A 23305-nucleotide genomic window follows, 5' to 3' on the forward strand; every position below is an offset into this window, starting at 1 on the left:
CCACCTCAGAGAGATGGCCTCACTCTGGGAGCCTTTCATGGGCCACTCAAACAGCTTTTCCATTCTCTGTCTCCACCAAACCGCCATCTAGATTTCTATTTTTCTACTAAAAATAGAAAAACTGAGGCAAGAGGATCACTTGAGCCCAAGAGTTGGAGGTTGCTGTGAGCTATGACGCCACAGCACTCCACCCAGGTGACAGCTTGAGACTTTGTCTCAAAACAAAACAAAAAGAGATTGGATATTATGTTTTCCAAGGTGGAATGTAGTGGCTACTCACAATCACAGTTATAGGTATGCTACAGCCTGGAACTCCTGGACTCAGACAATTCTTTTGCCTTAGCCTCCCTAGCAGCTGGGACTACAGGTTCACTGCCACACCTGGCCTCATTGATGATCTTTATAGAACCCAAGCTCTCAGGCCAGACCAATCACCATCACCTGCTTCTGGATGTGGGGAGGACACTTAGGTGGAATCCAACAGTGCCTCCTGCGTATAATCCTAGCACTTTGGGAGGCTGAGGCAGATGGATTGCTTGAGCTCATGAGTTCAAGACCAGCCTCAGCAAGAGCCAAGACCCTGTCTCTAAAACAAACAAAAAAATCCTCCCTGATAAGGGGGTCTAGCCATTTCCCAAAAATCAAAGTAGAAGAAGAGAACAGTAGGAAAACAAAGTAGAAGAAAAGGAGAAAGAAAAGCATTGGTGGGGGAGGGTTGTTTGTTTTGAAACAGTCTTGCTCTGTGTTTGGGTTAGAGTGCTATGGCCTCAGCCTAACTTACAGCAACCTCAAATTTCTGGGCTCAAACAGTCCTCTGGCCTCAGCCTCCTGAGTAGCTGGGACTACAGGCACCCAACACCACACCCAGGATATTTTTCTATTTTTAGTAGAGATGGGATCTCGCTTTGCTCAGCCTGGTCTTGAACTCCTGAGCTCAAGCCATTCTCTTAATCCTCCCACTTCAGCCTTCTAGAATACAAGGATTTCAGGTGTGAGCCACTTACCTGGCTGGATGTGCTTTTTTTGAGAATCAAGGCAGACTGAAATTGGGTGGATTAAAGGAGACCAGAATCAAGCAATCCGTACCCACTTCCTCTTCTCCACCTCCCTGACCCATCTCAGAGATGGCCTCACTCTGTCCTGGCAGCCTTCCACAGGCCATTCAAACAGCTTTCACATCCTCTGTCTCCACCAAACCACCATCCACTGCTTGCTAACTGCCACCTAGACGGGTTCTTGGGCTGCCCACCTCCCACACACTGTAGCTCAACTATTCTCCTGTGGCCTGTCAGGTGTTTGTCCGTGCACAGAAACAGACTGGGCCCTTTAATTAAATGTTTTTAGCCTCATCCTTTTTATTTTATTTTATTTTTGAGATAGAGACTCAGTTGGCCTGGGTAGAGTAGCTCATCATTATAGCTCACAGCAACCTCAAACTCTTGTGCTTGAGCAATCCTCTTGCCTCAGCCTCTTGAGTAGCTGGGACTACAGGTGCCTGCTACAACACCCGGCTAATTTTTCTATTTTATTTATTTATGTATTTATTTATTTATTTCTTGAGACAGAGCCTCAAGCTGTTACCCTAGGTAGAGTGCTGTGGCATCACAGCTCACAGCAACCTCCAACTCCTGGGCTCAAGTGATTCTCCTGCCTGTGCCTCCCAACTAGCTGGGACAACAGGCACCTGCCACAACGGCCAGCAATTTTTTGGTTGCAGCCATCATTGTTTGGCCAGCCCAGGCTGGATTCGAACCTGCCAGCTCAGGTGTATGTGGCTGGCACCTTAGCTGCTTGAGCCACAGGCGCCGAGCCAGTTTTTCTATTTTTAGTAGAGATAGGGTCCTGCTATTGCTCAGGCTGGTCTTGAACTCCTGAGCTCAAGTAATCCACCTGTGTCAGTCTCCCAGAGTGCTAGGATTGAAGGCGTGAACCACCATGCCCCACTAGGGTCATCTTTTTTACCTCTGTGATCTCCTGTTAATCCCCACACTGGCCCTAAGCAGTTTCAGCCATTCAAGTTTCTCATATGGCCCTTAGTTGGGCAGGCCCTGCTCTGAGTGCTTTACATACATGGACTCACTTGGGTTTTTTTTTTTTGTTGTTGTTGTTTTTAGAGACAGAGTCTCACTTTGTCCCCCTCAGTAGAGTGCCATGGCGTCACACAGCCCACAGCAACCTCCAACTCCTGGGCTTAGGTGATTCTTTTGCCTCAGCCTCCCGAGTAGCTGGGACTACAGGCGCCCACCACAATGCCCAGCTATTTTTTGTTGCAGTTTGGCCAGGGCCAGGTTTGAACCTGCAACCCTCGGTATATGGGGCTCGCGCCCTACTCACTGAGCCACAGGCACCGCCCCTATTTGGGGTTTTACTATGCCCATTTTATAGACGAGGCAAGAGAGGCCCAGTGAGATTAGGTATAGTAACTGCCCTGATGTTACATAAGTGTCCTTGGAGGTGTGTATGTCAATAACTTTCAGCCTGGCTCAGCGCCCATAGCTCAGTGAGTAGGGCACCAGCCACATACACTGAGGCTGGTGGGTTGGAGCCTGGCCTGGGCCTGCTAAACAACAATAACTGCAATAAAAAAAATAGCCAGGCTTTGTGGCAGGCACCTGTAGTCCCAGCTACTTGGGAGGCTGAGGCAAGAGACTCCCTTAAGCCCAAGAGTTTGAGGTTGCTGTGAGCTGTGACACCACGGCACTCTATCAAGGGCAACATAATGAAACTCTGTATCAAAATAATAATAATAATAACTTTCAGCATGGTCCCTTCTGCTTCTCTTGTGTTTTGCCTTCTCCCCAGTCCCTCTTGGTCACTCCAAGAGCTAGTTCAGTCTCTCTTCTTCCAGTGCTCTGGAAGGCCATAGCTGCCCCCTATGCTTACCACCAGTTGCTTACCACGTACATCCCAACCCTTCCTACCCCAAGCTCCTTTCCCAGAAGGCCCCCTCCCCCAACACCCTCTTTGGGGGAAGTAGTCTTGGCTGGGCCCCGGAGGACCAGGCCATATGTGATTTGTCCTTTCAAACAGCCGAGCTTCCTGTAGGGCTGAGAGCCAAGAGGCCCCATGAGGCTATGCATGCCCAGCCACGTGAGGCCCCTTCCCCTCCTGCCCCGCTGACTCAGAGGCTGGCACCCTTCCCAGGGGTGTGCGTGCCAGTGTGGGCTGGGTGAGGCCACCACCATTCTCCCTGAGCTCCCTGGCACCCACACAGACTCGTCCTGCGGGGGAGGGTGGGAATGCTTCTTACCTTCTGTCCCATAACCAACTGTCTGCTTTGAACAATAGATTCTGTGAATCATTTCACATCGTGAACATTCTCTCAAGGCATGATTTTCATGGCTGCGAAATAGCAGCTTCTCCATCATTACTCACCATTTCCAGGTTCCTCACAGCCATGGACCTCGTTGTCTAAACTTTCTCTACCGCCACTGTCTCATTGCCTGTGGAGAGTAGGGTGTCTGTGTGCTCAATTCCAGGGATGAAGATTTTTTAGAAAGCATATGTTTTCTACATGGTTGTGGGCTATTGGCAGCAGAAGGACTTAAGTAAATTAACACAGAGCCGATTAGCTCCAAAGAGTCACTTTGTTTTTTTAATAATCTAATTTGAGAGGGAAAAATTAAGACTAAGACTAAATACAGGCTCATTTTTCAATGTAGGAGAGTCAGTAAACAGGCTGGGTTAGTGACACTCAAATGCCTGCCATCACTACACACAGTATGTGAGTTCACCACTTGACAGGCAGCAGAGCTCTTTGCTAGATACAGCAATCACATTTTCTGGTTAAAGGAGAAAAATTAAAATTTACCAATTTTGATGAGAATGTGGAACAACAGAATTCTCAGACACTGCTAAGGGGAAGGTAAGTTGGTGCAAGGACCTTGGACAAATGTGTGGAAAATACTAAAACGGAACATAACACATCATAACCCAGCATTCCACTCTTGGGTATGATCCCAGAACAATTTATAATAGTCCCAAATAATCCATGCAGGGTAGGATGAATACGTTCTATATCTCAATTGTGTTAGTGGTTACACAACTATAGGCATTTGTCAAAACTCACTGAACTGTTTACTCAAAGTGGTGAACTTTAGTGCTTACTTTGGCAAAACATATACTTTGAGAAAATGAATTGTACCAAATGTAAATTATACCTTAATTTTTTAAAATGTATTTGTTTTAGAGATGGGGCATTGCTGTATTGTCCAGGCTGGTCTCCAATTCCTGGCTTTAAGCGATCCTTCTCACCTCAGCCTCTCAAAGCACTGGGATTATAGGCATGAGCCATGGTGCCCAGCTTCAAAAAAATAATTTTTTTTTTTTTTTGAGACAGAGTCTTGCCTGTTGCCCTCGGTAGAGTGCTGTGTCATCTTAGCTCACAGCAACCTCAAACTCTCGGGCACAAGCAAATCTCTTGTCTCATCCTCCCGAGTAGCTGGGACTGCAGGCGCCTGCCACAACACCCAGCGATTTTTTTTTTTTTTGCAGTTTTTGGTCGGTGCTGGGTTTGAACCCGCCACCTCCGGCATATGGGGCCAGTGCCCTACCCCTTTGAGCCACAGGCACCACCACACCCAGCTATTTTTAGAGATGGGGTCTTGCCCTTGCTCAGGCTGGTCTCGAACCCATGAGCTCAGGCAATCCATCTGCCTTAGCCTCCCAGAATGATAGGACAGGTAAGCTCACCCCGCCATTTTTGTTGTTGTTCTTTAAAAAAAAAAAAAAATTTTTTTTTTTTTTAAACAGAGTCTTACTCTGTGATCCTTCATAGAGGGGCTTGATGTCATAGCTCATGGCCATCTAAAATTCCTGGGCTCAACAGACCCTCTTGTCTCAGCCTCCCAAGTAGCTGGAACTATAGATGTGCACCACCATGTCTGACTAGGTTTTCTTTTCTTTCTGTCTTTTTTTTTTTTTTTTTTGAGACAGAGTCTCATTTTTTTGCCCTCAGTGGAGTGCTGTGGCATCAGCAGGCATCTGCCAAAATGCCCGGCTATTTTTGGAGATAGGGTCTCTCTCTTGCTCAGGCTGGTCTCGAACTCCTGAGCCCAGGGAATCTACCTGCTTTGGCCTCCTGGAGTGCTAGGACTGGCTAGGTTTTCTATTTTTAGTACAGCCAGGGTCTCAATCTCCTCGTGACATCACCAAGTGTGAGATCAGGCTAGTCTCAAACTTCTGATCTCAAGAGATCCACCCACCTCAGTTTCCAGAATGGTAGGATTCTGGCCCGGTAGCTACCACACCGGGCCAAAAAATTTAAAAACAGGAAAAAAAGAGTAAAATGAATAATTCAATTTAGGAATCTATTCCTATAATAGAATACTGTACAACAATGAAAAAGAACAAACTCCTGGCTCAGTGTCCGGGTGTCGTGGCAGGCACCCATAGTCCCAGTCTTAGGAGGCTGAGGCAAGAGAATCACTTAAGCCCAAGAGTTTGAGATTGCTGTGAGCTATGACGCCACTGCACTCTTACGAGACATAGTGAGACTTTGTCTCAAAAAAAAGAAAAAGAAAAGAAAGAAAGAAAAAAAGAACAAACTCCTGACAAAAAGGACAACATAATGAATCTCAAAATCGTTATACCATGGCTCGGTGCCTATAGCTCAGCGGCTAGGGCACCAGCTACGTACCCCCGAGCTAGTGGGTTCGAATCAAGCCTGGGTCTGCCAAACAACAATGACAGCTACAACCAAAAAATAGCCAGTCAGACGCCTGTAGTCCCAGCTACTTGGGAGGCTGAGGCAAGAGAATTGCTTAAGCCCAAAAAGAGTTTGAGGTTGCTGCGAGCTGTGACACCACGGCACTTAGTGAAACTATCTTAAAAAAAAAAAAAAATCGTTATACTTAGTGAAAGAAGCGAAACACAAGAGAGTGCTAATTCTCCAGTCTCACTTATAGGAAGTTCATGAGCAAACAAAGCTAAACTACTGCAATGGAGGCAGAAGAGGGGTTACCTCTGGAGTAGGGTAACCGGGAGGGTGCCTCCTGTGATTCCTGAAATGGCTGCGTGGTGGCTTCTCAGGACTGAACTCTGTGTTGAAGGTGTGTGTCCTTGACAAAATTTTGGTTATTCTTCAATTTCAAAAAAAAAGAAAACATTTTTAAAAAATCGTCAATGTGAAAGTTAGCGGGTAAACAGTTGAAGCAACAAAGTGGGTGAAGAGACCCCAGCTGGTCTCACTGACTTGCCCGGGCCTGGTGCTGGCTAACCCCCAGGCTCATACACATCCCCGGGCAAATTTTCACCACGTGAGCTGGCAGCATGTGGCTGCTCTAGGCTCCTGCAGGCTGGAATTCCTGCCCCGCCCTGGCCAGAGCCAAACAACCTTTAAAACTGGCTGTTTGCCCAGGATTTTAAACCACCTCCTGGCCTGATCCACTTCCCTTTTGGCACATCCAGGAAGAAAGTTATAGATTCTCTTGCTAGTGAGAAGGGAGATGGGGTGCCTCTGGGCAGATCCCCTGAACTCTCCAGGGGCACAAGGGCTCCTGGCCTGAGTTGGAAGCTGAGAGACAAGAACCCCTTTTCCAGACCGAGGCTCCTGCCCCTATCTGGGTAGATGTCAGCACCAGGGGGTTCTCTCCTCCAAAAGAAGGTGAATACCTATCTAGTGGGCTCAGGAGACAATTTACCTAAAAATGTCTGGAGCATACTAAGTGTCCATGACTGCAGCTGTGACTCTGATGGTGGGTTATGATGGGAACATATGTAGCCACAGACATCAGTGCTGGCACAAAGCCTGGGTATTTTGAACACTCAGCCTGTACTGCTTCCTCCCCACATGGCCTGATCCAGGAGTGGATAGAGGACACTTATGGATAAGTGAGGCAGCTTAGCAACACCCCTTTGGTTGCAGACTAGAATGCCAGCTCTGCTTCTATCTGCTGTGTGACCATGAGCAAGTGAGCACCCTCTCTGAGCTTCCAGCTGCTTTCCTTTGTGAAACCAGGAAGAGGGTGGCTTCAAGAGAGCACCTAAGGGCTTGGCGCCCATAGCTCAGTGGTTAGGGTGCTGGCCACATACACTGGGGCTGGTGGGTTCAAACCTGGCCCAAGCCTGCTAAACAACGACAACTGCGACAAAAAAAATAGCTGGGCGTTGTAGCAGGCACCTGTAGTCCCAGCTACTCAGAAGGCTGAGGCAGGCTGAGGCAAACTCTTGGGCTCAAAACTCAACCTTAAAGGTTGAGCTTTAAGGTTGCTGTAAGCTATGGCACTCTACTGAAGGTGAAAAAGTGGGACTCTGTCTCAAAAAAAAAAAAAGGCGGCACCTGTGGCACCAGCCCCATATATTGGAGGTGGTGGGTTCAAACCCAGCCCCAGCCAAAAACTGCAAAAAAAAAAAAAAAAAAAAAAGAGAGCGAGCACCTAAGCGCTCCTAAGAGAGCAGGCAGGTTTCAGCACAATGGTGCCCAGGACTTACTCAACTCTTCTTTCCTGCCTCTCCCTTTCTCAGGGATCTGACAGTTATTTTCCTTTTTCTGGACCAAGTCTCCTCACCCAAAGAAATGTTCACCTTGATGCCAGCTGCCTCCTCAGTGGAGGGGGCTTTGGAGCCTTCAGGGGCACTCCCTTCCTGGGCAGATCCCAATCCCCAAGCCAAAGCCACACCCCATCACCCTCACCTATGGTGCTCTTGAAGGGGGCTCTGGATCAGGAGTGAAAACCAAGCTTTAGGGCAAAGAAACATGGGGGCACAGGATGGAGACAGGGCAAGTGTTCTTTAGACTTAGCCTGAGAATATGAAGTCTCTTTCTGCTGCTCTGATGGGAAATAGCCTCCATTTTCTCATCTGCAAAATGAGTAATTATTACATGACCTACTCCAGAAGGTAGATCAATTTTCACAGAAAGTGGTAATCAGGCTGGGCACACAGTGGCTCACACCTGTAATCCTAGCACTTTGGGGGGCCAAGGCGGGTGGATTGCTTGAGCTTAGGAGTTTGAGATCAGTCTGAGCAAGAGTGAGACCCTGTCTCTAAAAATAGCTGGACGTTGTGGCAGGCTAGACCTAGCTACTTGGGAGACTGAGGCAAGAGGATTGCTTGAACAAGAGTTTGAGGTTGCTGTGAGCTATGATGCCATGGCACTCAAACCCAGGACAACTAAGTGAAACTGTCTCAAAAGAAAAAATAATAAAAAAAGAAAGTGGTAATCACATCTGAATACACTGTGCATTATATGAGGCAAAGGAGTCCCTACTATCAAATAGTTCACATTTGTGTGTATGCCTATGGGTGAGGGGTCATCTGCAGTAGTAGTCAGGAGGGATTTCCTCAGAGATACCTGGGTTTGGGCCCAGGACCTGTCCTCCCAGATCAGCTCTTTCTCTCTTGCAGGGATGAATCTGAGGAGGACCCAAACCCTAAAAGGCCAGGAGTCCTTCGGGTTTATTCTGAGGACAATGGGAAGCCACTGACAATCTTTGAATGATGGGTTCACCCTTGCCTTATGGTGCAGAGTTTAGGAAGGATGTGCCCAGAGTGGTTGGGTAGCCAGATGAGGGGAAAGAAGGGCAGGAATGTCATCTAGGAGATGGAAGACTTCAGGGCAAGAGGGTTAGCACAAGAACGCCTCTCCAGGAGGTCTCCCAGCCTCTGCTGACCTTCTCCCCATCCCATCAGAGATAGCTGTGGTCTTGACAAGGGCCCCACAGTACATGACACAGGTTACTCAGCTTGCTTAGTGCTTTATTGAACCAAGGTTTGAACAGATGATTCATCAGGGCCTTCAAGCACAGCCCTTCCCCCATCTTGAGATTCAGAATACAGAGGCTGCTCAGTCCTTAATTAAGCTGCTTCTGTATTTCCTCTTGAATATTTCCAAACCCTAAGTGTAAAGATTTTTGTCCACACAGACAGATACATGTACGTTCCTCCCACAATTTGTCATGCTCACCAAAATGCTTGTATCAAATTTGTGTTTGCAAGGCACTGTGCATCCGTGGCCACTCATCCACCCATCCATCCTTCCATCCATCTGCGACAAGACAGCAGCAAGTTCTGACCAGTCAGGCCCCAGGGTTCACAGCAGTAAGGGCTGGGCTTCCAGCAGGCTCTCTGAGAGTCCCCAAGGATAATAATACCTTGTTCTGGGGCAACAAAACTGGGACCAGGTGAGTAATCAATGTTTGACAGGTAGAGCCTAAACAGCCTACTCAAGTATCCTGAGATGGGCAAAAAAGTCAAACAAACAAATCAAGCATGAAGGTAACACTGAAACAGGAAAGAGTAAGAGCTTACGTTTATGCCAGTGGTGCTTGTATGGAGGGACAGGAAAGAGGAAGACAGAAAGGGACAGCATGGCAGACACACCCATGACTCCTGCAGAGGGTAGGGGACAGCGCTGACTAGGTAAGAACCCAGGGCAGGTGCTGACTCCCAGGCCAGTGAGGAGTTCAGCTCTGAACCATCCTCAGGGGTGGTGGCTCTTCCCCAGCCTCAGCTGACATATACACAAAGGGGCTTTTCTTGGCATAGGGAGACAAAGGGTTAACCCAAACAAGGAAGTAAAAGGACTTCTACTGGACAAAAAATACTGCCTTTAAGCTGGTATTAACCCAACTTAACAGGCTGGACTCTTCCAGGGTTGGGGTGGGTGGCACAAGTATACAGAACATGACTGGAGTGAGACAGGGGAATTGGGGCTGGGGTAGAGCAACGGGACACCCACACTGTCTCTCCCCTGAATAGCACCTGGGGCTTCCAGCAGACCATCGGCCCTGCAAGTCCACAGGGCAGCTGGTGCCAGGCCTCACAAGGCAAGGGAAGTGGCAGGATGGACAAGGCCCTTCATCGGTCCTGCAGCCGGCTACAGAGCTCCCGCCGGCTCCGCTCCCCAGCCCAGCTGCGTGTCTTGAGGCGGAATGTCTTTAGCTCCTCCTTGAAGGCCTCATGGTTCATGGGCCGGTAGTCCTGGGGTTCACAGAAGTTCTAGGGCAGGATGGGAGTGACCCATCAATACAGGGGAATGGGTACCTATGGGAGACACAGCCCTCCCTTCTCCTAGGGCACAGACTGATCAAGCCCTTTCTCTCTGCTCTTGCCCATCTGCAGACTGTGGCCTCCCCCACCACAGTACCGGGTGCTGTGGGAAGAACTCCTTGTAGCCGCCTTTGAGGATATACATCTCGGGATAGTAGAGGCTAGGGTAGTCATTGGCAGCACGGTCTCGTTCCCTGATGAAGCGGCACCTGGACCAGCGTGGAGGGGGTGTTAAGAGCTGGGCACATGATAGGGGGTGGAGTACATCAGGGACCTACTCCTGTCAGGGCCTTGGGGAGCCACAGAAGGCTTTTGAGCACAGGAATGTCAGCCAAAGAACCTTTTTTGGAAGATCAGTTTAGCTAATGGGCATAGGAGAGGTTGGCAGGGGTAGAAGGAGGTAAATCAAGGTGTGCCCTGTTTCTAGAAGGCAGTTGTGCAATCCTCATTAGAGAGATCTGTGATCTGGACCAGGAAGAAGGAAGCAGAAGAGGAGACAAGTGGACACAATTCAGGAGGTCTCCCAGACAAGACCTGGTGAGGACGAGAGGTGGGGAGAAGAAAGGAGGGAGAAGGCCCCAAGACTGTAGCCCAGTGACAGGTGGAGGTGGGTACCACATGCTGGAATCCCTGGAAAAGAGGGGAGGGCCGGAGGGATGAGGACTCTGTAAAGAGCATCTGGGTACAGATTCGTGGCACATGGATGAGGCCAGGCTAGAGAGCCACTAACAGGCAAATGGACCAGTGGCAACCCAGGAGAGGAGACCAGGGGGGATAGATAGCCAGGCAGAGCATGAATAGAGACAGAAAAGGTTTAGGAGAAGGAGCTCAGCTGAGGTCTGCAGTATTCTAGACACCAAGGGAATGGGGTTCCAATGGGGACGTAACACCATCAAACATCAAGTGTCAGCGTCATTGAGGAGAAGTATAGGGCCCCTTAGATACAGCAAGAGGCCCAGGCCAGGGAGGGGCTGCCCTTGCACCTTTGGCCATCCCAGTGACCAGAAACACCAGTGCAGACATGAGCTGGCTGGGCAGAGCTGGGACTCACATGCGGGGCCCGCGCTCAGATGAGAATTCACAGTGGAAAACGACGATGACTCTCTTGTCCAGGCTGCAGGGCACGATGGGGCTCTGCAGCAGGAAGGCCTCAGCATCACGCTCCAGGGGCAAGTTCACAGCATTCTGTCAGAGGAGCTGGGGCTCAGGCCACAGCCCTGGGTCTGGGAGGCAGACCCTCCCTTTGCATTCCCATCTTTCATGTAGGTGACCTCATCTCTTGCTGGGCAGGATCCTACCCCAGAAGAAGGTGTACCTGCCCTCCACCTATTCACCCCCTCAGCAGAAGAAGGTCCTGCAGGGCAGGGCCTTCAGGGCCTCGCCCATCACCCCACCTCACCTTGATGTGTCCGCCTTCATATTCATAGGGGTATCTGCAGTCCACAATCACAAACTTCTCTACGATGTTGCTGAACTTGCCTGTCAATAGGGCCACCATCTGTAGGTGAGGGAGGAGGGGTTGGTTGGCAGCTGGGGTCTGGCCTTAGCCCTTTCTCTAGCCTAGTCCACACAGCCTCCCCAGGGAAGGTGAAGAGATGAACAGTGGCCCCAAATGTGTCTAGAAAGCGGCTCAAGCATGCTTACTGTTTCTGGTGAGATGTACTTGAGGTCTTGGTGTTTTCCATCCACAGTCTGTAGGAGGAAGGCCTGAGGGAAGGGATGAGAGAGAAGAGAAACTGAAATTAGTAAGATTAGGAGTCTGAAAAGAATGAATTTTTATTCCCAAACTCAGAGGCCATACCTGCTTTGACCTTCAAATTCAGCTCTGGTTCCCAAAGCAACCCAGAGAGCCTCTAGGGGTCTAACCCAGGGAACAGCCTTCCACAGGGAAGTGAGGAGGGGCATGGAAGAAATGGACTCTCTAATTCTGCCTCCTACACTCTGCCAACTCTCAGCACGAGGCACGAGGAGTTTCTACGCCAGATCTTAGCTTGGAAATGTTTTCCAAGGTTGAGATACCAGAGGCCTGGACAGACTTGAGGTAGAGTCTTGGAGGCCAAGGAGAGCCAGAGGGAAGAGTCTCTGTGAGAACAAAGGATGAAAAGATACAAACGGACAAAGAAAAGAGGCCTCTGGAGAGAGAGAGAGAGGAGTTGACATAGCTCTGAGCCAGGGCCACAGTGACTTAGAGGCCTTCTGGGAGTCCCCCGCCAGCACCTTGGAGTAATCTCCAATCAGCTCTCGGTGGTCACTGTCTAGGATGCTCTCGATCTCATCATGACACAAAGACTTTGAGCGGAGGACACGGGCTTTCTGGAAAGTGAGGCAGATGGAGGTTGGGGTCAGTGGTAAGGCTGCCCCTCAGTGCCCTGTCTGGCTGGTAGCCCTTCCTCCCAGCCATGCCCAGGCCACACCCTATCCACTGCCCAAACCCAACCAAGGGTGTGGCAGCCCAGGTGCATGCCCAAGGTGGGCAGCAGCCCCGCACAGGGAGGAAGGCACCCACAGGTTCCTCCGGCTCCTGCTGCTCCTCCAGAGGGTTCACACTCTTCCTCCGCTTGTTCTGAACAGGCACATCCCGGTCTTGGGGCCGCTCCAGCCTCTTGAGGATGGGCCGGATCACGCTGCAGGGCATGGACGGAGAGCGGAATAGCCGCTGGCACTTGCTGTATATGATGAGGTCCTGGCAGGGACAGCAGGTTGGGGTCAGAATGACCAGCACCCACCCATCCCTCAAGTCCCACTTAGACAGTAGGATCCCATCCCTCCAGATTCCTTGGGGGGGAGTCACCCCAGAGGCCTACCTGCTCCTCTTCCTTTTCCAAGGTCTTGACCAAGGGGGCGCTAATGAGGCTCTCCATGCCTGGAGGGACTGCATCATTGTCCTTAGGCCCAATCAGCAAGGACATGGTCATACCCACAGGCACAGGCCAAACACTTCCATCCCCCAATCCTCCAGTGCAGCCTTCCCTGTTCTCCCAAAAAAACCCAGGCTGGCAGCCTGCCCTGGCCCTGCCAGCTCCTCCACACAGGGCAGTCCTTCAGATCCAAGGAGCTGCAGGGACCTACTTGCTGCAGGGGCTTGCAGTGAATCCTAAGAAGCTTCCCACCCTGCCCATCCTCTTCTGCACTGTGGCATCAGCCATCTACTCTTTCTCAATTGATCAGAGGTCAGGCCATGCCTCAGTTACCTTGAATTCCTCTTCTGATCCCAGAATGAGGTCATAGTCTCACTGCAGGGGGATCACAGGAGGGGGACGTGGGGACTTGGTGGGGCAAAGGCTGTTTACCTTTAGGTCACTCTCCAGGATGTCTACAAATCCATCATCTTCCTCAGCAGCCCTCTCAGCAGGGGTCAGGGAGAGGTGGCATCTGGCCAGGGGTCTCAGCTCTTCTACTTCCATCTTCTGCTCAGGGGTGAGACACTGTCCGGGTGATGAAGAGGTGCAGACTCAGGGATGGGGACGTTCCCATCCTTCTGGGGGCTCTGGAGCACCCTTCTCTTCCTTCGCTGCCTCCTCCCAAATCCCCTATCAGGGGCCAGCCCTCCTGCTGTACCATCAAGTCGGGGGCCGAGTTTGGCCTCTGGGCAAAAGCTTCCCTGCGGCTGGCCCACTCTGCCAGAGAATGGGCAGAGCTGGGGTGGGTGGGCTTCCACGGCATCTTGAAGACAAACCCATCCTGTAGGTAAGATGGAACAGAAGGGTCATTAAGTGCCAGAGAACCACCCCAGCATGCTTCTCCTCTCCCTGAGTGCTCCTGTGCCGGCCTCTGGATGCGCACATTCTCCTTGTCTCCCCCAGAGGCACTGGTAGCGCTGCCTCCTGGGCTCGTCCTTTGGCCTTCCTTCAGTTGGGAGTTGGTGATGTTCCGCAGCACAGGGCTGTGGCCCAGCAGCCTCACCTAGAGAGCCAGGCAGGGCAGCAGGCACTGAAGGCTATATTCCTCTGGCACCAGCCCAGGCCCCACCTTCTCTACCCCTCCTCCAACTACCCCATCTCCCGACAGACCCGGGGATACCCAGCTACATCAAATCCACCCTCTGGGAGGTGCTCTCAGGATGCCTAAGCCTCCTGTTGGGCCTCAGAGGACACTCACTGGCATGGACTGGAAGCGTCGGATGGCAAACTGCTCACTGCAGAAGAAAACAGGAACAGTGAGGGTTGGGAGACAGTTAGGGCAAGGACAGAGAGTGTGCAGGATGCCCTTCCACCAGAACCCTATATCCTCTGGGGGGAAAGCCTATGGTGAGTGGAAGAGGCCTGGGAACACTTACTTTCTAATGACTCGGCTGGCTGCCTCAATGGCCTGTTCAAACCTAGAACAGAGAAGAGTCCATGCAATCCATTCCTCCCCTGCACCATCACCACCTAGCACCTAGTTTCCAATCCACCAGGTTCAGGGGCCAGAGATGAGGGCCAAGATAAGGGCCAGGGCTCATGCCAGCGGAAGGAGAGGGTGGGAGGAAGAACGCCCACTCTCAGTGGGGCCCAGGTATTAGGGAGGGGGCAGATGACAGGCAGTCTGGGATTTTAAAGGTTGCCATGAATGGAAGATGGCCCAGAGAATGGCAGTGATGGAGACAGCTGGGCTAGGTCACAGAGGTCGTTGAGGCATCACCAAGGCAACGGTCTCACCAGCCTGCACAGCAGGCCTTTCACCTGTATGCAAATCACCTCAACAGGGCCATGTGGCCACCAGGAAAGGCATCTATCCATCCCATGATGACAGGCTGTGGCACCCAGCAATGTGTCTCCAGGGCCTAGACACCAAGGTGAGGCTTCCCTCCCCTGTGAGGAGCTGGCCTGGCTTTAGGGCTCCCCTGGATAAGCCCTAGTCTGTCACAGCAGACCTCCTAGTGACAAATGTGCAGAGTCACATCCTCTCCTCCCTCCTATAGAATTTTCCAGGACTCAGCCTCTGTCCCACCCACTCCTCCTGCCTTATAAGAGGCCAGCAGGCAAGGAATTCTGACAGATGTTCCTTTTGAGGCTATTTTTGAGCTATATAAGTTACTGTATATAGGCCCCCACTTACCCCCAGCTATGTCACCAGAGACCACCTGCCATGCAGAGCTTTTGTACATCTCTGCACACACACATAAAGATGGCTTTTTTCTGAGAAACTCTGAATAACCCTCAATGAAGCAGGTGCAAAGGTGGGGAGGGGCCCTCAGGGCTAAAGTGTCAAGGGGATGAAAGGGACGCCTCCCTCTAAGGGAGGTGGGGTTGTGTGTGTTGTGACCAGCCAGCCTGGCATCAGGGATGACCAGTTTCATTGGCTTGGTTTCCAGTCTGCACCTGGCCTTGGGGGTGAGGCAAGGAACAGATCAGTGTTGCCACCAAAAACCAGTCTGCAGTCCCTCCCACCCCCACCCAATTCTCTCCCTATTTCCTGTTTGTGAATAAACTCTGCAGCCCAGCCCAGGCTGATCAAAGGCAGTGGGAAGCAAGATAGTCACTGACCTGAACCCAAAGCCATAGTCCCCTAGCAAGGGCTGGGCACACCTGGCTGTCCCTACTAATAGCCAGCAGCTGCTCCCCCTGCTTGGGCCATAACAGCTGGACGGGAACAGCTGTGCTCTGGAAGGCACTACCCAAACCCATAACCAAGAAGGAGGCATCTGCTCAGAGCAGAGTCCACTAGCTCTCTTTCCACTCCCTCTCACAATAGGCCTAATCCAGGGGCTGACCAGAGGGCCAAGTGTTATTGACACCAGAGGTTGCTGATGGGCCAAAGGACCAAATCAGTCGGCAGGCAACTGGGTTTTGTTTGGCCTAAAATGAGTTAAAGTTTTGAATTTCTTGGACCCTATTTTTTTTTTTTTTGTAGAGACAGAGTCTCACTGTACCGCCCTCGCGTAGAGTGCCGTGGCGTCACACGGCTCACAGCAACCTCTAACTCTTGGGCTTACGCGATTCTCCTGCCTCAGCCTCCCGAGCAGCTGGGACTACAGGCGCCCGCCACAACGCCCGGCTATGGACCCTATTTTTGAATTATGATACTTCACAGAAAAAATGGGTAAAGGAAAAAAAGAAAAACAGCACATACACTGGGCTTGTGTTTCTGCAAGACAAGGGCTAGCTGGAGTCAAGTCTCTGCTGCTCTCAGTGGCTACTGTCCCCACCATCCCTTGGCCTTAGTAGCTCCCATGAGAACAAACCCTTCTCTGGGGTAGGGAGCAGAATCTCAAGGCCAGGGAAAGTCAATAAGTCCTCTGACATGAGACTCCTGAGGGGTCTGTCTATTTTCTCAGGTCTCAGCAGAGAGTTTATGCTAGAATTAGAATTTGCAAGGGCAAGTGCTGACTCCTTGGTAGTAGGGACTCCCCCTTCTCTACTCACGTCTGCTCTGCCATCTGTGGGTCCATGGGGCTGGGGGAATCCATGCACAGACCTAGGGGAATAGAGCACCTTAGTTTGAAAGTAGTGGCATGTTCTGTATACTTTCCCCCCACTATATCCCAAGAAGGGGGGGAGGTATTTCTATTTTGGATTTTGACACATTAAAAATGAAACAAAAGGGTCAGCACTCCTATCTCAGTGGTTAGAGCACTGGCCACATACACCAAGACAGGCAGGTTCAAACCTGGCCTGGGCCAGCTAAACAACAATGACAACTGTAACAACAACAATAAAAAAAAATAGCCGGGCATTGTGGCAGGTTCCTGTAGTCTGAGCTACTTGGGAGGCTAAGGCAAGAGAATCACTTAAGCCCAAGAGTTTTCGGTTGCTCTGTGAGCGATGACGCACAGCACTCTACTGAGGGCGACATAGTAAAGCTCTGTCTCAAAAAAAAAAAATAAGGGCGGCACCTGTGGCTCAAGGAGTAGGGTGCCGGTCCCATATGCTGGAGGTGGCGGGTTCAAACCCAGCCCCGGCCAAAAAAAAAAAAAATAAAAAATAAATAAATAAACAAAAATCTAACTATGGCTTGGCACCTGCAGCTCAGTGGCTAGGGCGCCAGCCACATACACCGGAGCTGGCGTGTTCGAATCCAGCCCAGACCTGCCAAATAACGACAACTACAACCAAAAAATAGCCAGGCGTTATGGCAGGTGCCTGTAGTCCCAGTTACTTGGGAGGCTGAGGCAAGAGAATCACTTAAGCCCAAGAGTTTAAGGTTGCTGTGACACCACAGCACTCTACCCAGGGTGACAGCTTGAGACTCTGTCTTAAAAAAAAAAAATCTAACTGTGGAACCTGAGGGCTGCAAATCCAGTAGTCTTCCATTCCCTGTTTACGATGGAAATCCCATCACACATGTTTTTATTTTTATTTTTTTGTAGAGACAGAGTCTCACTTTACTGCCTTCAGTAGAGTGCCATGATGTCACAGGACTCACAGCAACCTCTAGCTCTTGGGCTTCCGCGATTCTCCTGCCTCAGCCTCCCGAGCAGCTGGGATTACAGGCACCTGCCACAACGCCTGGCTATTTTTCGGTTGCAGTTTAGCCGGGGCTGGGTTTGAACCTGCCACCCTCGGTATATGGGGCCGGCACCCTACTCACTAAGCTACAGGCGCCACACCCATCACACATGTTTTTAAACCACAAGGCTGGCTAAGTGTTTCTCTTGAACTGGTTTAAAATAATTTAGAACAGTGGTTCTCAACCTGTGGGTCATGACCCACAGGAACTGTATTAAAGGGCCGCGACATTAGGAAGGTTGAGGGACACTGATTTAAAACCATCTGTTCCAGAAAAGACAATGATTTAAGGAAAAAGGTATAGACTAAGATAATGCTTTAAAGACCAACTTTCAGCCCTAACTGCTTCCCAAGTGGGGCTGTGGTTTAGGAACTTTGGTGTGGTTTTATTTTATTATTATTTTTTTATTTTTATTTTTTTGAGACAGAGTCTCACTTTGTCACCCTCAGTAGAGTGCTGTGATGTCACAGCTCACAGCAACCTTAAACTCTTAGGCTTAAGTAATTCTCTTGCCTCAGCCTCCCAAGTAGCTGGGACTACAGGCCCCTGCCACAATGCCCAGCTATGTTTTGGTTGTAGTTGTCATTGTTGTTTGAAGGTCTGGGCTGTATTCAAACCCCCCAGCTCTGGTGTATGTGGCTGGCACCCTAGCCGCTGAGCTATAGGCACCCAGCCTTTGGTGTAATTTTAAGTAGATAAGATGTCATCTCCTGCAGAGGGCCCCACCCTCACACCCACTCAGCCAGTCTGAATTGTGGGTAGTAAGGCCCAGAAGAGGTGAGAACCACCAGGTTGTGGGAAGGATGTCAATTTGATCATATCATGTGGGAGGGCCCAGACAGCTGCCCAAATCCTCCTGGTACTAAGTGGACTTCCCCAGGCACCCTTGGGCCTCACCTGCATCAGAAGATTCAGAGGACTCAGATGACATGGAGGATTCAGATGCCCGTCGTGACAAAGATAAGCATGTCAGCCGGCTGTGGAAAAGCAAGCTCCCTCTCTGATTCTTTGGAGTCTCACTGGCAAGGGAGAAGGAACTGGGAAAGGAGAAAGTAAGTGTGGTGCTCTCAGGCTGGTTGGTCCATGTCACCCATCTTTGAAGGACCAGTCTAGCCTCTGCACTGCCCCAGGAAATCCCCTCACTGAGAGAAGACCTGAGAAACACCACACCCGGGACACACCCGCTTCTCAGGTTGGTTTAGGAAAAGTCCTTCCAGGTGTAGTGGAAGGTGAGCCCAGGGCAAGGACAAGGAGGCTGGGCTGGGGTTTGGCGGGTTAGCACAGCAGCCATAGAGAGCTTTCCCTAAACCTTCAGACCCGCACCTCCCCACATGTCTTCCTGAAGGAAGAAAGGAAGGGCCAAGACCTGGGTCTCTATTACTGCTGGGACAACCTAGCTCAGACCCCTTGGGCTGAGGACTCAGAGGACACAGGGTCAGCTTTAATCTCTTAACCCTGAGGACAGACTCGGTGGAGGGAGCAGGGGCATGGGGCTGTGAGAAGGCAGCCTCTCTGCCACTCCAAAGTTCTCCCTCCAGGGTTGGGGTCCCCATCCTGGGGCAAAATGATGGTTCTCTGGACAGAAATTAGAGAGGAAGCTTGGGAAGGCACAATGGGGTAGGGGGAGTGGGAAAGAGGGCTCCCAGCGGCCCATGCAGACTAACTAAGAGCAGGTCACCTGGACGATGTGAGCAGCACAACTCTGGTCCCAAAGCCCAAGTACCCTGATGGAGGGCCAAGGACACCTCTCTGCTCTGCACCGAACGCCTCACCACTCCACCTCTTTGGATTCTGGTCCCGTGCACAGTTCCCTAGGAGGCCCAGGACCCTAGTCCCGGGCTTTCATCCCACGCCTACCCTCCTTAGGGTGTTTTACCTGCCGAGCCCGGCGAGATCATGCATGGTCTGCGTGAGGGTGGTGACCGGCGAGGAAGCGGCCGCGCGCTTCGGGGACCCCAAGGGGCCATGAGATCCCAGCAAGAGGCCCGGGAGGTGGCCCGGACGTTGGGCTCCACCACGCACGCCGGCCGGACTGAGAGCCGAACCCGGGGAGGGTTCCGGCGGGGGCACCTCCATCACTGCTGGAGGGCCAGGCGCAGGGCGGCCAACAGACACCGGGCACAGCTGGCTGGGACAAGGAAGGGAGGGGGCCGGGGATGAGGGGGAGGGAGGGAGGGAGGAAGAGCTGCGGGGCCGAGAGCGAGGGAGAGGGACGCGGGGAGGGAGGGAAGGGGTGGAGGGACGCCGGGAGCAAGCACCGGTCTGGAAAGACTCCGGTTGCAGCTGCCACCTCCACCTCCTTATATATTCGAAAAATAACAGCGGCCGCGCCGCCGGACGCCACCAATGGGGGCGCGGGTTAGAGGAGGGCGGGATCAAGGGCGGGGCTCGCGGGGCGAGAGGCTCCGAGGCTGGATTTCCAGGCATTGGGTGGGGCGGAGGAATTGGGGTTTATCCCGCTCCCCTAGAGATCCTTCCCCCCACACCACTTCCCGCAAGGATTCTGGCTTCTTGAATTCTGCCTCGCGACAAGGTTTGGAGCTACACATTCCCAAAGGATGACAGCCCCTCAGGGTGACCTCAGAAGGACCCCCTGCGGTTTATCATCTCGCACCATTACCAGCAGGGACCGAGAGAGGCTCCACCCGGCGTCCGGAAGTTTGCTGCACACAGCTGCGCTGTGCGGTCTGCGTTAGATATTCCATTTTACAGACCGGGACGTTGAGGGTTGGAGAAGTTCATGAACTCTTTCAAGGTCACGTGTTTCGGCTAGTGGTGAGGCCAGGATTCGTTAGTTCCCAGGCGCTTGCGACCCGGCAGCCTCTCTACCCACAAGACTGGCAGCGCCGAGGAGCCGCCAGCGCATGAGGTTGGCTGGCTTTGGGGGCCTGAAGCGGAACTGACTGGCTTTTCCGGGGGCCTATAGGCTAGATGTTACCCCAAAGTGCCCAGTTTTCTCCAGCAGCCCTAGAAGAGGTTCTAACAGTGGGACTAGGCATGGGTTTCTGCGTGGGGGGTTAAGAAAGTTGTCAGCGACCAAAGAACCGAGTCGTGGAATTAGCGGGCCCATTGATGGTTAGGCTAATTGGGTGCCAATGGCTCCCTATTGTTTAATTCTATTTCTTTGATGTCCAGGGCGGCTGAATAATCACCTCCAATCCAAGCCATTTTCCTGGAGCAAGGCCAGAAAACTGTCCCCGAAAGCGAAAGCGAATGAGCTGTAAGCGGCCTTTGCATCCCCTCTCCCCTGGGAAGAGGTGGCCTCGGGCCAGGCGAAGGGCCATGTAGAAGGCGGGAGCTACTTAGAGCCTTGCACCCTTCTCCATGCGGTCTCAATCATCCGGGCCCAAGATGCACTGGATGGGGGTGGCAAAAAGGAGGGCCTTGTGATGGGGGGCTTGGGTAAGCCAGGAGACATGAAGGGAAGACCCCAGCCCCACCTAAGCGGTGTGGTCAAGGTAGGAACTTTACCTTTCCTTCCGTCAACATTTTGCCTGCTCCTGTGCTGTGCCAGACGCTGTCTTACCAGTCTGGGCAGGCTGAGTTTCTGGTTCATCATCTTTGGGTTAGAGGTCATGCTGTCTTCTGACCTCCAGCCACTAAGTCACAGTGAAGGATGTGTTTGTCCTTACTGCCGAGTGGGAGAGGAGAATTACCTCTGAGAGGCCTCCCAACCCAAGGACCAGAAATTAAACTGCCCTTTAGGCTGCCTTTTAAAATAAACTCAGCATGTACCCCCCACCCAGGTGAACACACATCTCCACAGGGTTTGTTGGGGGGTGGGGCAAGAGGGTTATACTGTGGAATCCCTTGAAATCCCACAGTCAGAAGGTCATCTCCGGGCCAGTGGGGAGGAGGAGGGAGAGGATCTCAGAGAGATCCTTCCATCTATTTCACATATCAACTCTGTGTCTTCCTCAATCCCCTTTTGCTAATTAGACCATAGATTATGTGCTCAATTAAAACAAAGAAACTAGTCAATAAAAATAAGTTAAAAAACAGGTTCAGCGCCTGTAGCTCAAGCAGCTAAGGTGCCAGCCACATACACCAGAGGTGGCAGGTTCAAATCTAGCCTGGACATACCAAACAACAATGACAATTACAGCCAAAAAATAGTTGGGCATTGTGGCAGGCACCTGCTACATAGTCCCAGCTACTTGGGAGGCTGAGGCAAGAGAATCACTTCAGCCCAGGAGTTGGAGGTTGCTGTGATCTGTGATGCCACAGCACTCTGCCCAGGGCAACAGCTTGAGGCTCTGTCTCAAATAATAATAATAATAATAAGTTAAAATAAATATGGGATGGCCATAAAGTTCATGTACAATTTAAAATAGTGTGCAATTTTAAATTGCACACAATCTTTATGGCCACCCTGTATCTGCAACCATCCTAGCAAGAGGATCAGCTCCCATCCAGCCAGCACTTGTGGGCTATGCACATCAAGTATCTAAGCTCCTTAAAGGGGTCTGGCGTGACCCTGGGGCCCTGGCAGCAGAGAAGGCAGTGTTACCTCTTTTTTCTTAAATCCCTTCTGTTTCTCCAAGCCTGTTTCCCCATATATGTCCTTGGTGGGACTTTTTTTCTGGTCCCTTTCTTGTCATTGCTTGTGACATGTTAATTTTTTTTTTTTTTTTTTGAGACAGTCTCAAGCTGTCGCCCTGGGTAGAGTGCCGCGTCACAGCTTACAGCAATCTCAAACTCTTGGGTTTAAGTGATTCTCTTGCCTCAGCCTCCCAAATAGCTGGGACTAAGGTGCCCGCCACAACGCCCGGCTATTTTTTGTTTGCAGGTGTCATTGTTGTTTGGCAGGCCTGGGCTGGGTTGGAACCCGCCAGCTCCGGTGTATGTGGCTGGCATTCTAGCCGCTGAGCTACAGGTGCCAAGCCTGTTCAATGGTTTTTAAAAAATGGTTATATATGGCTCGGTGCCCATATCACAGTTGTTAAGCCTAGGCTAAAGTAGAAAAATATCAGTTAACTCCTGACAAATTCCTGGGCTGCAAGCCCTCACCAAAACGGAGTTAAGTCTGGTTCACTCCCAAAATAGATGGGAAAGTTCTCACTAACTTCTTGCTTGACTAACTCCTGGGCCTGCAAAATGAACTGACTATCCCCACACTGACTTTTAAACTGTGTGGAGGGAAAGTACTGGAAGTAAGATGTATGGGAAAATATTAAAACAAAGATGTATGACGTATAGCTAACTAACCGCAAAATTCTGCTTCTGTACAATACTTGCTTGCTACCCTACCCGAATGCACCTGGATGGCCTGCCTGCCAACAAGGATGCAGACCAAGCCTTAAAAACCTGACTCCTTAAGCACTCGGGGATGCTCTCAGAAACCCCATGTTGGTACACTGAGGCAGTCGCCAGCCGGCTCTTCAATAAAAGGACTCTGGTGTAAATTTGGCTTGTTTGGCAGTGTGGAACTCCTGGGCACAACACAGTGGTTACAGTGCCAGCCACATACACTGAGGCTGGTGGGTTTGAACCCAGCCCAGGGCCAGCTAAACAACAATGACAACTGCAACAACAAAACAAAATAGCTGGGCATTGTGGTGGGCGCCTGTAGTCTCAGCTACTTGGAAGACTGAGGCAAGAGAATAGCTTAAGCCCAAGAGTTTGAGGTTGCTGTGAGCTGTGACGCCCTAGCACTCTACTGAGGGCACCATAGTGAGACTGTCTCAAAAAAAGTTGTATGGTACAAAAAAATTCAGACAATGGGGGCCAGGTGTGGTGGCTCATGCCTATAATTCCAGCACTTGGGGGGCCGAGGTGGGTGGATTGCCTGAGCTCACAGGTTCGAGACCAGCCTGAGCCAGAGTGAGTCCCCATCTCTAAAAAATACCCCGGCATTGTGGCAGGCACCTGTAGTCCCAGCTTCTTG

General features: G+C 51.2%; 1 protein-coding gene across 5 annotated transcripts; it reads right to left on the minus strand.

The window, feature by feature from the left end:
- Positions 1-8674: 8674 nt before the first annotated feature.
- CDC25B (cell division cycle 25B) lies at positions 8675-22806 on the minus strand. Of its 5 annotated transcripts, none has more exons than XM_053573902.1 (16): positions 20890-22806; positions 19295-19546; positions 18316-18455; positions 16335-16386; positions 14267-14308; positions 14089-14125; positions 13549-13893; positions 13281-13415; positions 12795-12875; positions 12497-12673; positions 12208-12303; positions 11635-11697; positions 11390-11488; positions 11042-11175; positions 10088-10199; positions 8675-9939 (listed from the first exon to the last, which is right to left on the minus strand). In XM_053573902.1, exons 2-16 carry the CDS (start codon positions 19492-19494, stop codon positions 9799-9801), a joined length of 1854 nt encoding a protein of 617 aa, XP_053429877.1. In that variant the 5' UTR covers positions 19495-19546; positions 20890-22806; the 3' UTR covers positions 8675-9798. The 5 variants fall into 5 exon arrangements, with proteins under 5 accessions (XP_053429877.1, XP_053429875.1, XP_053429876.1 ...); XM_053573900.1 differs by lacking the exon at positions 20890-22806 and having other exon boundaries at positions 13549-13671; positions 13774-13893; positions 19295-20560; XM_053573901.1 differs by lacking the exon at positions 20890-22806 and having other exon boundaries at positions 13549-13671; positions 19295-20560.
- Between the last annotated feature and the right edge of the window lie 499 nt (positions 22807-23305).

The sequence above is a fragment of the Nycticebus coucang genome, chromosome 21 (assembly GCF_027406575.1).
Source record: "Nycticebus coucang isolate mNycCou1 chromosome 21, mNycCou1.pri, whole genome shotgun sequence".
Classification (NCBI taxonomy): domain Eukaryota; kingdom Metazoa; phylum Chordata; class Mammalia; order Primates; family Lorisidae; genus Nycticebus; species Nycticebus coucang.

Excerpts from the sequence above, each read along its gene's own strand:
- CDC25B (XM_053573899.1), bottom strand. The coding sequence starts at position 19,845 with ATGCCTGGAAATCCAGCCTCGGAGCCTCTCGCCCCGCGAGCCCCGCCC. Across the intron at positions 14,126-14,266 it reads GCCAGCCGAGTCATTAGAAA|TGAGCAGTTTGCCATCCGAC; the intron begins GTAAGTGTTCCC and ends TTTCTTCTGCAG. Across the intron at positions 12,304-12,496 it reads AGCAGGAGCCGGAGGAACCT|AAAGCCCGTGTCCTCCGCTC; the intron begins GTGGGTGCCTTC and ends CTCACTTTCCAG.